This window comes from Lathyrus oleraceus, chromosome 5, assembly GCF_024323335.1.
Source record: "Lathyrus oleraceus cultivar Zhongwan6 chromosome 5, CAAS_Psat_ZW6_1.0, whole genome shotgun sequence".
In the NCBI taxonomy this organism is placed as follows: Eukaryota; Viridiplantae; Streptophyta; class Magnoliopsida; order Fabales; family Fabaceae; genus Lathyrus; species Lathyrus oleraceus.
Window position 1 is genome coordinate 635,083,745 of NC_066583.1, and position 17,022 is coordinate 635,100,766.

General features: G+C 34.7%; 2 protein-coding genes and 1 long non-coding RNA gene across 3 annotated transcripts; 2 read left to right on the forward strand and 1 right to left on the reverse strand.

The window, feature by feature from the left end:
• Positions 1-8,083: 8,083 nt before the first annotated feature.
• Positions 8,084-10,139, forward strand: LOC127087446 (uncharacterized). The gene is made up of 2 exons (XR_007789969.1): positions 8,084-8,475; positions 9,740-10,139. It is a non-coding gene; the product is annotated as an uncharacterized LOC127087446 (long non-coding RNA).
• Positions 10,140-12,830: 2,691 nt separating this feature from the next.
• On the forward strand, positions 12,831-14,043 carry LOC127087447 (uncharacterized). Its single transcript, XM_051028331.1, has one exon. The coding sequence runs from the start codon at positions 13,373-13,375 to the stop codon at positions 13,844-13,846; it is 474 nt and encodes a 157-aa protein (XP_050884288.1). The 5' UTR covers positions 12,831-13,372; the 3' UTR covers positions 13,847-14,043.
• Positions 14,044-15,331: 1,288 nt separating this feature from the next.
• On the reverse strand, positions 15,332-15,889 carry LOC127082586 (uncharacterized mitochondrial protein AtMg00810-like). The gene is made up of 2 exons (XM_051022818.1): positions 15,710-15,889; positions 15,332-15,589 (listed from the first exon to the last, which is right to left on the reverse strand). The coding sequence occupies exons 1-2, from the start codon at positions 15,887-15,889 to the stop codon at positions 15,332-15,334; spliced, it is 438 nt and encodes a 145-aa protein (XP_050878775.1).
• Positions 15,890-17,022: the final 1,133 nt, after the last annotated feature.

Consider the following 17,022-nt stretch of genomic DNA (forward strand, 5'->3'; position numbering starts at 1 on the left):
TGTGGATGTCATGCTTGAACATCTTCTTTATCATGTGTTTACCTTTATGGATGTCATGCTTGAACATCTTTTTCATCCTTGTTTGTCCTTTTTGATGTCATGCTTGAAAATCTTCTTTACCATTTGTTTATCTTTGTTGATGTCATGCTTGAACATCTTCTTTATCATGTGCTTATCTTTTTTGATGTCATGCTTGAACATCTTTTTCATTTGCTTATCTATGTTGATGTCATGCTTGAACATCTTCTTCATTTTATTATCTTTGTGGATGTCATGCTTGAACATCTTTATTTACCATTTGTTTACCTTACCATTTGTTTACCTTTGATGTCATGCTTGAACATCTTTCTTTATAATTTGCTTATCTTTCTGGATGTCATGCTTGAACATCTTGCTTATATTTTGTTTATCTTTGTGCCCAAATCCAAGGGAAAGAACTCTTTATTGACTTAATGTCATAGATAGTTTAGTAATCTCTAGTTTAACCTTGTTAGAGTCATTTTCACTTTCAACTTAGATTTAAGTAAGAGTTTATAACTCTTTTAAGTGTGCTTGTTATGAACACTCACTTCCCCTTTTGGAACCTTGATCACTATCAAGTGTTATTTCAACCTAAGTTAGGTGAATTACGGTTGCTTTGATTCCATCCTTATAAGGATACGTAGGCACATGACCGCGAAGTTTTAATGAGCAAACTTAATAAAACCTTTAGGTCCTTCCCAATAATTTTTTTCCAAATAATAGAAAATAAACAATAATATAACACAAATACTTTCAAAAGGTGCCTATAGGATACTATAGATACTTAGGATGCCAATACCTTCCCTTAGTATAACCAACCCCCGAACCTTAGATCTCTTCGCATTATTTTTACATTTCACAATTAGGGTTTTATTCGATCTTTTCCTTTTCCCTTGGATAAATTAAAGTTTGGTGGTGAACATTCAATGTTTTGTGATTCAAGTTAATACAATAGCCTGATATCTGATTCTCACCGCGACAGCATGTCTGCAACGTATCAGCCTTAAAGTAACAAACAAATGGAGATTGTCAACAAGAGTTTGCAGCAGTACCCTAGGTGTTATATGTGTGACAAACCCAAGAAATGGGGATTGTACTTACATTAGGAAGAATGTCACTACAATATGGTCCCTCATACCTCCACTGGTGTCTCTCCATTTCAAGTGGTGTGTGGTAAGAGTCCAAATACTCTTCCAGATTATATTCCTAGATCTTCATCATTGTAGGCAGTGGACTGTAGCTTGACTTACAGAGTTGTAATATTGCAGCTTCTGAAGAATAAGTTATCGAAGGCACAAACAACTATGAAATAATATGCATACAATAAGAAAATTCTTCATCAGTTTAAAGTGTGTGACTTAGTCTTTGTGAAGCTAAGACTTTATAGGAAAAATTATATGTTAGGTAGGAGGATCCATAAGTTGTCTAAGAGGTTCTATGGGCCATTTAAATTGATTAGTGCAGTTGGGGATGTAGCCTTTAAATTGGAACTTCCTCCCTCTAGTAAGATACATCCGGTTTTCCATGTATCCCAGCTAAAACCATGCTTTGACAATTCTGTTGTAGCATTGGAATTACCTCTCAAAAATGTTGGAAATCAACCAAAGATTCAACCTTTAACAATTTGAATTGGAGGCAGGACACTATTACTGGACATGAACATGTGTTGGTTCAATGGGAGGGACTTTACCCTGAAGATGCCATCTGGGAAGAATATGAAGACATCAAGGCCACCTATCCTGAGTCTGACCTTGAGGACAAGGTTATTTTTTATGGAGCAGGAGATGTTATGAATCAAGCTAGCAATGAAATTAAGGGGGTGTATTCAGAAAAGGATGGGCCAGCTGAAATTGAAGAAGAGCTCATTCCACAGTTGAGGCCTAAGAGGAACATTGCGAGGCCCAAGTACTTGAAGGATTATGTTACCACTCCTCTTAGGTAGAGTGAGAAGAAACATGTCACCTAGAGAGAGTGATAGAAAGCATATATGCTATGAGTCATCACAATTCTATTAAACTTAATTCACTAAGCTTTTAGGATAAGGTGATAAGTTGTAAGAAATGTATGTGCTACATAAAATAACGTGATATTAGATTCCTTTCATAGATAGTATTATTTATGTGCAATTTATTGCATATGAATAAAGCAGAGAATTTAGCCAAGAGTTCAATTGGAGTTTTTTTACTTAACTGATAACTTTTCTATTTTTTCTTCTTTCATACCTTTATTCATAACAGAGGCAGAAGGAACCCCGGGGATTCCCGAAGATTTTTCCATGATATTCAAATTCTAAAAAATGGGACATACACCATCTTCTTAGCATTGGAAAACATGAACAAGTTCAAGCACCGATTGAACTTGTCGCTAGTTACTATTTTGGTCAATATATCAATTACACTTTTTGAAATATGATCATTAATATCTCTTCAATATGCAAGTGATTTTTTTATTTTGTAAAACCCCACACAATATGTATGATCCTAGTATGATATATCTGATAATTAGCAATTTAATGACATTATGATGACTATCACAATGTAGCTAAATTCCACCATTCTCAACACCAAATATCCTAACCAATCACACTACTTAAAAATGTCATCTTTCATAAGGGAATTTAAACACATTTTGGATAAATTTCAAGAGATTTTAAATGGACTGTTAATTTAGACAGTTAATTTGGATAAATTTCAAGTGATTTCAAATTTATTCATGATTCTTGAAACATTATGGAAACATTCATGGTTATGAAAATACTCTAGAATTTTGAATTTTTTTATGAAATCACTCATAACATTTTCAAAACAATATGTCTTTTTAAAATAGCGCTCACATTTCCTTATTTATGATTGGAATTGAAAAACACTTAGATATGCAACAAAATAAAAGAAAATCATTAATTATATTAAATAGCGTCAAAAAACTTAATAGAGAATGAAGTATTGATTAAAAATATAAAAGTATCAAAATTTGTCAACAAGTCGAAGAAACTCATAATTTTTCACCAAGTTGAAGAAAACTTATAATATGACATGTTGCATTTCTCTTTTTTTTTATAACTAACATCTTTCATTAAAAAGACACAAACGAAGACCGTACCGGGCAATCAGACAGTATTGGAATGAAACCTAACCAAGTTTTACTACTGATCCTTCTACCTAATCCAACTAAATTATAAACACCAACATTGAAGGTTTTCCTAATAAAAATAACATAAACAAATTCAAACTTGTTCATTAAACTATTACAATCCACCACCAAAGGGTCAAGATTCGCACACACTATCAGATGATTAATACAATCAACCGCAACCTTAGTGTCAGGATGTAGCACAATATTTTTTAGGTTTAAATGGCAATCCAACCCGAGCTCGTTCAATTTTCATTGCTTCCATTGTACACGGGTCTACATCAACCTATTTCTTACAACAAGAAGACATAATCACATTGCGATTGTGATCCCGAATGACAACTACCATTGTCATTACTCCATCATCAAAACACCATGCATCCACCTGTGCAATGTAACAACCAGACAAGTAATCCACATTCACATCCCCATAATGAATCTTCTTCTTAACGCATAAATGGGGATTATCAACATTAAACTCCATGACATAGTCCCAAGCCTGTAAGCCTGTAGGAAAACATCATGTGGTCGCAACTGCGCATTAGAGAAGACACTATCATTTCTTGCTTTCCAGATTTTCTAGAGGGTTGTTGATCAGTCACCGTTTATGCTATATATTATGTCACTTATTTGCCAAAAATCCAGGTAACTTGTATTACTTTGTTCTTAGTTAATGATCTGTTGAGTCAATTTCTTTCATCGATAGTTAATTTTATTGTTTCATCATTTTTAGTGTCATTTCTATTTTTTGTCGTATTTTACGCTTTGGGTGTGTGTCTTTTCTGTGTTTCAGGTTCAAGCGGGTACTAAAAGCCGATCGAATGTAGAAACCAAGGAAAAGCGAAAAGAATCGGAAAGATGTTTTCATGGTCGAGTAGGCCTGCTACGGCCACCCATAGCACCTTCTACGGTCAGCCGTAGCACCTGCTACGGGCAGTAGCAGGAAGTCCTGAAGCACATAGTAAAACCATCCAAACAGGGGCCTACTACGGCCACCGGTAGCACCGGCTATGGGCGTAGTATAGGGGTCTGGCACAGAAGCAAAACCCACCTAAAACAGTGGCCTGTTACGGCCACCCGTAGCACTTGCTACAGGCCGTAGCAGGGGACCTGGGACAAGACCACCAAAATAGTGGCTTGCTACGGACACCCGTAGCATCGACTACGGGCTGTAGCAGGCATGCGTGAAAAAAGTCTAATTTTGTCTCTTATTTTGTTATTCTTAAGTGATGGGCATTTTGGTTAATTAGGAGGCGGATGTGATGGACTTTTGTGGATTTGTTTGAGGAGAGAGAAGAATTTTCTATTAAAAGTGGAAGCTTTCAGACAAAAGAGGACACTTTTTGGAGAAGCAAGAATTCACACGATTCAGAATTAGAGAAATCAAGGTTTTGGGAGAAACGAGATTTTTCATGAGCGGAAGCAATTGAAGATCAAAGTTCATCTGAATACTTGTAATGTCTCGATTTTATATTTTGTTTTGCTTGAATACTATGAGTAGCTAAACCCCCCAATGCTATGGGGGTACCTGATTTAAATCTGTAATGACTTTGAGTTTATATTTGCAATGAAAATATTGTTTTTCATAATTACTTTAATCTTGTGATGTGCTTAATGCTTTCTCTTTCAGAACAATTGAGATTGTTATACGATTATCAATTAGGCTGGTGATAACGAGAAATTGTATCGTGCTTTTAGGCTTATTTCACATGTTATTCGTCTGTGTTTTCATGTATTTTATCGCCTTTTACTTCCGTTTTATTTGTTTTGCATTTGTTAGCCGATTTCATTGGAGATTTGGAAGCCTTGCAGAAAAGGAAGGAAAAAGGAGATAAAGAGGAGCAAAAGAGTTGGATTTGGCCATTCTGAACAGATGGCATTCGCCACCTACTATATGGAACTCGCCACCTCCAATGCCTGCCACATCACTTAAGTTTTGAAGGAATGATGTTCTCCATTCCCCTAATGGAATTCGCCATTATCATGCAGAATGCAGTTCTGCATAGTGGGCAATTTTTCCAGCAGTTTCTCAACCTCCACTCCCTGGTCTACACGTTCCAAGCAGTTGCCAAGGGCTTGAACTCTCTATATAGGGTCATTTTTGGAGTGTTTGGCATCCACCGGAATTCGCACGGAAGCTCTATCGAAATTTCTTCTTAGTGTTAGGCAGAAAATTACATGTAAAGTGACAATATCTCACATCGAGGTGTCACACCTTTTTAATTTCCGTATCATTTGTACTTTTGATCAAGAACAAGCTTGCCACCATTTTCAAGTTCAATTTAATTCAAGTTTCATTTTACGTAATTTCAGGGTTTTTTTACCGCTTTTAATATTTGTATGCTTTATCGCTTTTCATTACTTGCATGCCATGTTATTCTCAGTTTTAAATGCTTTAATCATGTTGTGTTCAATTAATACCATACCTTGCTAAATTATCTTGAGTCCGGCGTATGAGGATCGTCGTTACCGACGGGACTCAATAGAAATAATAGGCGCAAATATAAGATTTAATTATGTTCTGGCTTTAGTTTCCAAATGTATGTTTTATTGTTTTGGCACGAGAGTGAAGAACAAATCAAGATTCAGTCTGATAGCGCGGGAGTGTGATGAAGGAACCGAACTGTGGAAACTAGGCATCGATCCTAAAAACAGCGAGAGCGCTTTAACATCGTTTAGGATCTCATTTACTTTCAAAATATGCTTTCTATTTAGAAAGGGCGAGCGAGAGCAAAATCCTGTGGTTAGGAGGTGTGGTTTTTGTCGATAGCGTGAGAGTGCGAGACGAGACCTTTAAGTCGATATTTTCTGCATAGCGTAATAGAGTCGTATTTAGTACCCGATTTCTACCTAAGCCCTTAGGAACACTGAATCCATATTTCGGGATCATTTTATCATAACTTTTAAACCTTTAGAAATTAGTATCTTTACTCCCGTTCATAACCTTATAACCTTTAGCCTTAGCTTTGCACTACAATGATAGATAACATTAGTTTGACTATTAGTCTCTGTGGGTTCGATAATCTTTTAAAACTACATGATAGACTGTGCACTTGCAGTCATCATCTGACAGATACGTCTGGACACGATCAAGTTTTTGGCGCCATTGCCTAGGACTAATTTAGTCAATATTATGATTCCTTTGTTGCGCAGTATAGACTAAGGAAACAAATTTTCTTTTTCTTTATCGATTGTATGCCAAGCACTCACTCTCAGAGCAAGGAGTTAGAGCAACCAATTGACGATATCGAGTGTTATCTTAATTTAAAATGCCGAATCAACAAATTTCGTATTAAATACAATCTTTCAGATCCTGTTATCCCAGTTCCAGAACCGGAACCAATTATGGCCGAAAGACCACAAAATCGTTCGTTGAAGTATTATGATATTCCATCGCAAGCAGAACAACATAACAACATTGTTGCCCCTGCCATCAATCGAAATGATTTCGAGTTGAAACCTTCGTTGTTATCAGCCGTTCAACAAAACCAATTCTCAGGTAGTCCTACAGATGATCCTAACTTACACTTGTTAGTGTTTGTGCAGTACGCAGACACAGTGAAAGAAAATGGTGTCAGTCAAGAAGCGATTAGACTACGTATTTTCCCTTTTTTCCTTAAGAGATAGAGCTAGAGCTTGGTTCCAGTCTCTACCTTCAAACTTTGTAACCACATGGGACGAGTTGAATAAAGTCTTCTTAGCCCGATATTTTCCATTAAGAAAAACAGCTACGCTAAGAGCTCAAATCAACGGATTTAAGCAAAAAGATAATGAATCTCTTTTCGGCGCTTGTGAAAGATACAAGGACATGATGCGACTTTGTCCACGCCATGGACTTGAAGAATGGCTGGTTATCCATACTTTCTACAATGGTCTATTGTATAACACTAATATGAATTTAAGCGTTGTCGCTGATGGTGCTCTAATGGACAAACCGTATGACGAAGCTTATGAACTCATATAGAACATGGCTATAATGAGATTGTTATGGAACTTGTGTCAAAAAGCTGATAATTTGTGGGTAAAGTGGGTTCACAATTACTACATAAAAAGGGGCACACTGATGGACATGGATAGTAAGCCTCACCATTCTTGGATTATGAAGTCCATCTTAAAACAAAGAGTCATGCTGTCTAATATGCAAAAAAAATCGGATCGAATGAAGCTAACTAATTAGTTTAGTATGAAATACATGTATATGCAGATGAAAGACAATGGTTCAGAACAAGTGTCTTGGAAGAGGATATTTTATATAAATGCTACGAGACCACAAGCTTTGAAGACCTTGTGGCTTACATGTCATGGGAAACTACCCACTAAAGAGAGATTGCATCGATTTGGGCTTTTAGATAATAATATGTGTTGCTTCTGCTCAAATGTGGAGACTGTTGATAATTATTCTTTGATTGCATTAAATTGAAGACCATTTGGAAGAGAGTGCTTGCTTGGATCCAAGTCAACCACGATTCGAAAGATTGGTTTTATGAGATAAAGTGGATCATTATGCATAGTAAAGGTAAGGGTTTGAGGGTTGTTATCCTTGAGTTATTGTTGCATAAACAATCTATGGCATACGGAGATTTCACAATGATAATTGTTTTGGCAATGGTGTAGATAATACAAAAATAGTGGATGAGATTATAAATATTATAATTTATATGGGGTGGTATAATGATAAATTAAGACCACACATAGCAAAATGGATGATGTAGTGTGTTTTGTCTTGTGTAGAGGGCTGGATCCTTGAGATTGCAATGTTTTATCTATTTTTTGAATTAATAAAAATTATTTTCTAATTTAAAAAATCACATTCAGATAAAAGATGCTAAAAAAAAATGGACCACATTATAGATGCAATGTATGATATACACTTTTTTTTCTTCTAAGACCTTTGTTGAAAGCTGGTTTGTGTGTTTTCCAACTATCGATAGTTATTGTACTATAAAACAAAAAGCATTACAAAGTGGAGTCTGCAGGATAATTATCCAGAATAGGCATAGTTATCCAAATTTCAGATAGAGCCCTATAATTGTCCCCAAAAAAAGTGATTAAAAAGCCAAAATGAAATACAATGGTCGTGGCAAACTATTGAGTTGGTAGTATGTGTTTTATACACCTAATCCAGGTGTTTTTTTTTTGTTAATTTGAAACTAAAAGATTATTGGAGTTGAAATTACACAAGTTGTAACGATTGATGGAGTTGAAATGACACAAGTTGAAATTGTTGATGGTGTCGCCGTTATGCCATGGCTGGATGGCAATTACATGCTATTAGAGAAGACTAGTCAGGAGGATCATTATGAGATTTTAAATTTTCTAAAGCAGGTGTTGGTATTTATTTTGGATACTTCATCTCTACTTGTTAATGTGTCATACTCTAAATTTTATCTTGTTTTTTTTTCATCAGCATTAGCATAGCATGATTATTCCATCTGACCATATATTCTATCTGTCAAAAATATTCATTAGGATTTAGGTGAAAAATCAAGAGTTTTGATGTCTTATCTGATCTTAATGACATTCATTCATTCATCTGTGGTTTGAGGAATCAAGAGTTTTTTCTTAATCTCAGTGCATCATTCATTCCATTGCATCAGGTCTCATAGGTCCATAGGGATGACAGTCAAGAGTTTTATTATCATCTGAATCTTTGTAAGGTTTTAACTATCATTTATGATTGAGAATTAGAGGTAAATAATCAAAGAGTTGACTTTTTACCGTTATTTCTCTATTCCTGAATCCTTCTGCACACCGTTATCTTTCATCAACATACTTTTATGATGAAAGTCAGAAGTCAAAGATTGACTTTATTGACTTTTATTACTATCTCATTTGCATTGTCTATTTTTACTCATATTTTTAATTTCTCATTAATATATATTTAAGAATATGTTAAAAGTCCATGAATTGACTTTTGACTTTGACTCGTTATTGGTTAATGATTTTTTATTTTTTATTTTTTTATCTCAATTCATTTTATTTGTTGTATTCTAATATTCCATGAATATTTGAATAAGACAAAGTTGAAATTAATTTGAAATGAAAAATAAATTTTATTTTATTAAATAATTGTATTTAAAAAAAAATTAAACATGATGCATCCTGGGATTATACTTTAGATGTTTTGTGATTTTCTTTAAATAATCTATTTTTTCAATTAAAATTTCAAAATAACCATTTTTTTGAAATATTTATCGAAATAATCATGTTCCAAACCTAGGCGGCAGTTGCATTGGCGCATCCAATAAAAATGTTAGTCATTGGCGCCACATGCACTGGCGCGTCCATGGCTAAGACGCTAGTAGGATTGACGCATGCATGTGTAGGCTCCACATGCAATGTCGCATGCATGTGTAGGCGCCACATCCAATGGTGCATGCATAGTCCATTTTATGTGCGCGCCAATGCATGTGGTTACTGCTCCATCATCCATTTATAAATATAGAGATTCATCTCCCATAATTTTTCACACAACTTCTTACCCTCTCCTTCCATTTTCCTTCATTCTTCTTCGATTTTCTTTAAAATGTCCTCATATTCGTATTTGTGTCCTTATATTCATAAGAGAAATGCCGATTTAATTTTTCAGTAGTACAACCTACGATGAAGATCCGACTTTGAAATGTAGATACATTCGAACATCTTAACAGGATCTTGAACCGTTGGTTAGATGAAGAAATTGCAGATGGTGAAAGGATCAGAAGAGTTCAATGGCTTGGGACGACGTTCAACAAAAATGGAGAAGTTCGTTTCTAAGTTAATATTAAAACTGACAAAGACGTTCACAGGATGATGTATATTTTTCACAATTTTTTTTTATGGTTGTAATCGCATAGTTATGGTGTTTATGTGTTGTATTTGTTTGTGTTGTTATTTTATTTGTTGTAGTTTCTTGTGTTGTTGTTTAATTATTGTATTTGGTATGTTTATCATATAAAATGAATGTTGTTTTTAATATAAAGCAAAAGAGTTACAATTAAAATTATCTTGTTATGCTTGTTCCTACACTGGGATAGTTAGTACAATTATGACCGGGCTGACGACATGAACTACATAATCTAACCAATTATGCGGTTGTTGTTTGGGAGGCCTTTTTTATTTCTTTGCATTATTTCATTGTACCAGAGAATATCCCCTTGATATGCAAGTCAATAATCCTATTTTTCTACCACTGAAAAGCTAATTTTGTAAATATTACAAAGGTTTATGACTTTGTAAACGTCGGATAGTAAGTTGGAAGAATCCTATTGAACCTTTGAAGATGCCGCTATGACATGGGAGCAGGGCATACGAAAGGCTTAGAACTTTCCGCGGTCGTATCAACCTTTATCTAGTTCCACTCGATAGTGTCCCCTTGGCATGCCTTCATTGTGGTCCATTGACTTTGCAACACTATATCAACCTTTAGTACGGTCAAACACCGTGACCACATGTGTGTTAGCTTTGGCAGCTTCCTCTTTAATGAATTTCATTGAAGCATCATTTAACAACTATCCATATTGTAACACTGAACTCCATTTGGAACGTCTGATCTAAAACAACGCCCTTAGCCCAAAATAGACTGAGGTTCATACTTTGGGTCAACCTAGGGGTCAAGGTATTAATTTAAAATATCTTAAACAGTATTATTCAAGTATAACATTAAACGAAGAATCTACGATGTCATTTCCTGAAAGTACTGGTAATACGGTAAGTATTATGTATTTGTCGTTGTTACGAAACATAAATAAAGTAGGCACGTATAGTTAGGGTTCAACTGTTTTCTCCTATCTATATAGTTTGTTGTGTAAAAATGCCAAAAAAAAAATACTTGTACGCTTTATTCTTGCACATATTTCCTACAAGTATGAGATTGATCAAGAATTTCGTCACTTGCCCCGGTCAACGAGAAGTCATTCACATTCTCCTATGCAATAAAATAAGTTTATCTTAAATCTTCTAATTTGTTAGACTTTATACTACAACTAATTATAACTAATATATTTTCAATCTTTTTGATCTAGGTGGTCGGTTAAAAGGGTGAACTACAACAGGTGTCCCAAACACGTTGTAGTAGTCTATCACAATCTTTTAGACCACATTCGACCAGACGATGTATTACTACTAAACAACTCTACTTTTGATTTAAAAAAGTTATTCAATTACATATCCTCTAATCATGTCAAATTCTTATACAAATTATTTGGAGGTCGTATCTGGGTCTTGATCGTCAGGTTAACCATGATGATGTTGTAGTTTGGTAAGCAAAAACATCAATCATCTGGTTCACTACTGTGGAGATGCACCAGAGTGACCGTGTAAAACTGCAATTCGACATGCAACAACAAATTCCAGAACCTCCGACGTGTTTGGGAGATTGACATCAACAAAGTGTCGATGGCCAATGGGATTATTCTGATTTGATAGACTTCACAAAAGAAATGTGTCGTCATTTGAGGAATCGTCGACAACACATCTTAAATGATCTAGGCATACATAGTGCTAGACCAATTCAATATTATATGGTATGGTTTAGGTCAGTTACAACGTCATAGTTTGTGTCTGAACCAAGGTATTTTATCGACCTACGTCAACGAGCTTCGTCATCAAACGCCCAACAACAAATCCCCGCCCAAGGTATTTGATGACAAATCTCTCAAATACCGTTGGACCTTCCAGCCGACCTTCACACCATCCATCATTGCATCATGTCAACACTTAAAGACCCCAAACACCTCAGAAAAATCGTGGGAGACCTCGAAGGCAGGCTAACACACTAGGATGTGGAATAAGGGGCGTTTCAATCGGGCGGGTCATTGATTTTCTTGTGCGTTTCAATCGGGCGGGTCATTGATTTTCTTGTCAATTGTTATGTATTTTAACTTTATATTATAATATTAATAATTATTTTTTATTTACCTATTTAATTTAATTATTTATAAATATAAAATATAATTAAAAAAATTATATAGAACATGTGCCACATGCAATGGCGCTTACACATGATGTATTGTATGTATGCCACAATTGCATTGACTTCATTGCATGCATGCGCCAATGGTATGGACGCCTATTCTCAATGAGAAAATAGATGCGTCAGTCCAACTGGCGCATGCTTCATGAAAGGTGGTTATTCCGATAAATATTTTGTAAAAATGATTATTTTAACATTTTAATTGAAAAAATAAATTATTTTAAAAAAATCATGTTTTATTGACTAAAGTGAAATCATTATCATAAAATATATTATTTATTATCATTATAGATTCTCAAAATACCACTATTTATTAAAAAAAGTTCCACAAACACTAAATATATTATAAATAATATCCACACTTTAAAAATATCAAATAATTTGTTTAAAGGAAAGATAAAATGATAATTATATTTAAAAAGACCTCATTTAAAATTTATATTGTAAACTTCAAAATACATTGTCCCAATCATATTTAGATAAAAGATGCTAAAAAAATGGAGTAGATTATAGATGCAATGTATGATATACACTTTTTTTTCATCTTAGACCTTTGTTGAAAGCTGATTTGCGTGTTCTCGTACTATGGATAGTTATTGTTCTATAAAACTAAAAGCATTGCAAAGTGGAGCGTGGAGCTGCAAGGATAACTATCCAGAATAGGCATAGTTATCCAAATTTCAGATAGAGCCCTATAATTGTCCCCCCAAAAAAGTGATTAAAAAGCCAAAATGAAATACAATGGTCGTGGCAAACTATTGAGTTGGTAGCATGTGTTTTACACACCTAAGTCATAGGTGAGTTATAGTATAATCAATATCATATGTTTGAATTATTGGCACCACAATTACGACAATATATGTTTTGGGACAACCTCTTTACTTGTTGTGTAAACAGTCAGAAGTTGCAAAGAGCAAGAAGCCAAAAAAAAATAATGCGTTGCTGGCTGCAAATTAACTTAGGCTTTGGTGGAAGTTTAATTTCAACCAAGTTAAGTAAAGCACTCCTTTTGTCCTCTCCAAAAAGCATAGCCTTTCTCCAATAATTTTCTGAATAAAACATAACAAAAAACTATTAAAAAATGTAAAGGTAATATGCAAAAAATGAATGCATTTCTCATTTTCCTTTGCCTTTCCTCACTATATATATCTTCATCACACTTGTCTCTCTCTTGTCCTCAAATCAAATCCATCTCTTCATCTCTCTTTCTCCCAAACTCACTCTCTCAAACTGTTACAGCAAAAGAATAATTTTATTAAAAAATAAAGCATGGAAAACAATGTACCAGTGATATCAAAGAGAGTTTGGAGTATGGTACGTGTGGCCTTCTTCATGCTGAGAAAAAAATTATCAAAGGGAAAATTAATGAAGGATCTAAACATGATGCTCCAACGCCGCCGCAAGCTTGCTGGAAAAGCCATTGCTAACTTAATGTTCCATCATCACCACCAAGGCTCCACCTCAAGCTGCCGTTCCCACAACTCCTTCACTTTCACTCAGGCACTTTCTACATCGCATGATGAGAAGATGACTATGAGCGCAATGAATACAATTCTAAATATGCTAAACAATGATCAAGCGATTGTAGAAGCATCTCCAGCATTGTCTGCAGTGAGGCAATTGATCAGGGTGACTGACTCTCCATTTCCTTTAAGAGATGATGATGAGAAGGACAACGAGATTGATAAGGCTGCAGAAGATTTCATAAAAAGGTTTTACATCCAGTTGAGAAAACAAGATTGAGTGAATAATTAATACTAATTCAATCTACACCTTGTCAATTAGTTAACTTAATACTGAGTGTGTAAACGGTTGTTGTGAATATTTTTAGGATATATAATCTAGAGTTGATAAATGTATATGGGTCAATGTTTTGCACATGTTATCTCAAATATTATCATGTTAAGTTCTTTTTATTCTAAAAATAACATTCATTCAAATGGATAGAGTACATCGAATAATACAAATTTAAAGTCTTTATAAACTAAAAAGGATGAATCTGTTAACAAATTCTCAACATCTACGTTAATAACATATAACGGAGAAATGTCTACAAATGTGACAAAACTTACAAATATGACAAAATTAAAATGTTCGAAATACCCTTGTTTTCGAGTCTGTAGTGTTGATGACATCAAAGTCATTGATTGAATATACGCTAAATCAAAACTAATTTATCAATCTGAACCGAACAAACATTGCACCAAAATGAAAAAATAAAATAACATCGCAATAAAACGATGACCAATACAACGTCGTACTAAGACGATGAAATCGAAAAGAAAAAAACTAAAAGTATATATGTGAAATCACTTATTTGAATGAAAATAAAAAGAAAGGAATTTAAAGAGATAATTTTGGATTAAAAATTGACCCTAAAATTATCCCTCTTTAGTGGATGAAGAAAAAGAAAAAACTAGGAGTTCAAGAAAGAAGATTTGATTATTACTTTAAATTCACATATTTTTTTAAGTCAGAATTTATAACAAAACAATCATGTATGTTTGTTGGCGAGTGTTGGTGCACAAGGTGATAAAGATGAATAATGAAAATAAGAGAGAGAAGAGAGAATAGTAATAAACTTTCACTACTCTTAAAATTGCTTATAAATGGTTGCACACACACTACAAAAAGAATAATAATACTCACACCACTCACTTGCTTAAATACAAGTGGAACTAAAAGAAAATACTAAAATAACCTCTAACAAATTTTGTCAACAAGTTTTTAAAAATGAATTAATTCTAACATCATCCCTTAATTCATATTCAGCTTAACCAAAACTAACAACACCAATTCCATCCCTCAAGCGGAGAAATTGATTAGGCTTGATCGCCTTCGCCAGAACATCTGTCAGCTGCTTCTTGGTGCTACAATGCACAACTTCTAGCACTTCATTCTGAACTTGATTTCTCATAAAGTGATACTTAGTCTCAATACGTTTGCTTCTCCCATGCAGCATTGGGTTCTTGGCAAGATTGATTGCATACTTGTTCTCAATCTCAGCTTCAGAGGCTTGCTTATTTTGTTCTTCAGATCCTGCAGTAAATTCAGAAGCCACGCAACTTGACATGCAGTCATATCACCTGCAATATATTCTGCTTCACAAGTTGACAAAGCAACAACGGGTTACTTCTTGGAACACCAAGAAATTGAACTTCCCAGAAACTTACACAAGTACCAATAAGTATTTCTTCTGTCAACTCTGTCTCCACACCAATCAGAATCTTAGTAACTCAGAGGTTCTGAGTCAGTTTCAGCACCAGAATGGAACAAAATTCCATCCTTTAGATTTCCCTTTATATACCTTATAATTCTGACATCAACTTGGTAATGAGACCACCTCGATTTACTCATAAACCTACTCACTATTCCAACTGCATAACAAATATCAGGTTTGGTATTACACAAATACCTCTGAGACCCTACCAACTGCTTGAACGTTGTCGCATCTACATCATCGCCATCAGAATCAGAATCCAATTTCTAATTTATATCAGTCGGTGTGACAACAACTTTACAATTCAACAGCTCAAACCTCTTTAGAAGCTCAAGTTCATATTTCAGTTGATGTAAAATTATGCCTTTCTCAGAGTACACAATCACCATCCATAGAAAATAAACCATATTTCTTAGATCAGTCATCTGAAACTCATTCATCAACTCTTTCTTGAACTTAGTTATCTCATGCTCATAACTTTCTATTAGCAATATGTCATTAACATACAAACACGCCATAATCATATTACCTTCAGAAGTATGTTGAACATAGATACCATACTCCATCTCTATTTTCTTAAATCCCTGCTTCTTCAAAAATGAATCAATTTTCATATTCCAAGCTCTAGGGGCTTGCTTCAGTCCATACAGAGCTTTGGGTAATATGTACACCATCCCTTCTTGATTCTTTTTTCACAAATACATGAGGTTGTAAAACATAAACCTCTCCTTCTAATAGTTTGTCCATAAATGCAAATCTCACGTCTAAATGCATCAGAGGCCAATTCCTATTAGCAACTATCGCATTCACCAGCCTGGTTGTTTCATGTCTTACTACATGCGCAAACACTTCAAAGTAATCTAACCTAGGTTTCTGCAGAAAAGCTCTCACAAATAAACTTGCTTTTTGTTTTCCAATTGATTCATATGGCTTTAGCTTCACCTTATAAACCCATCTCACACTGATGGCTTTCTTGTTCTTTGGAAGTTTTGTCAGCTTTCAAGTCTTGTTTCTCTCTATAGTATCAGCTTCTTCTTTCATGGCCTTCAGCCAGACTTTCTACTTGAAAGCTTCTTCCGCACTCACAAGTTCATAGTCTACTAACATGGCACACTGAATAACTTCCCCTTCAGAATCTACTTCACTATCTTGCAGCATGTCAAACTCTGTAAACCTTCTCTGAATGTTTCTGATTCTTTGTGGCCTCTGAACTTGTTCAGAACCTTCTGATTCTGGAACAGTATCAGATGATGGAACTCCAGAAGTACCAGCTTCAGAAGTATGATCACCTTCAGAATTTAGAATATTCCCAGAATCTGGACTACCGCCAGAATCTGAATCACTATCAGAATTTGGATCAAAATCAAGTTCTTCCTCAGAATAAATCTCGCCATCTGATTCTAACTCACTCTCAGAATCATTTTTAGGCTCTGACTCATCTTCAGAATCAGAACCAATATCTTTAGAAGTTAACTCTATACTAGAGTTGGATTGAGAATTGCTTCAATATCATACTTTGGTGTCTTTCACAACAACATCTTTGTTGACTTCAACCTTATTAGTGAATGGACACTAAAGCTTATAAGCACATGTACTATGATACCCCACCAGTAACATCACCTTGCTTCTATCATCCAACTTCTTTCTAGTAGCATCTGGAACGTGTTTATAGCAGACATAACCACATACTCTGAAATGA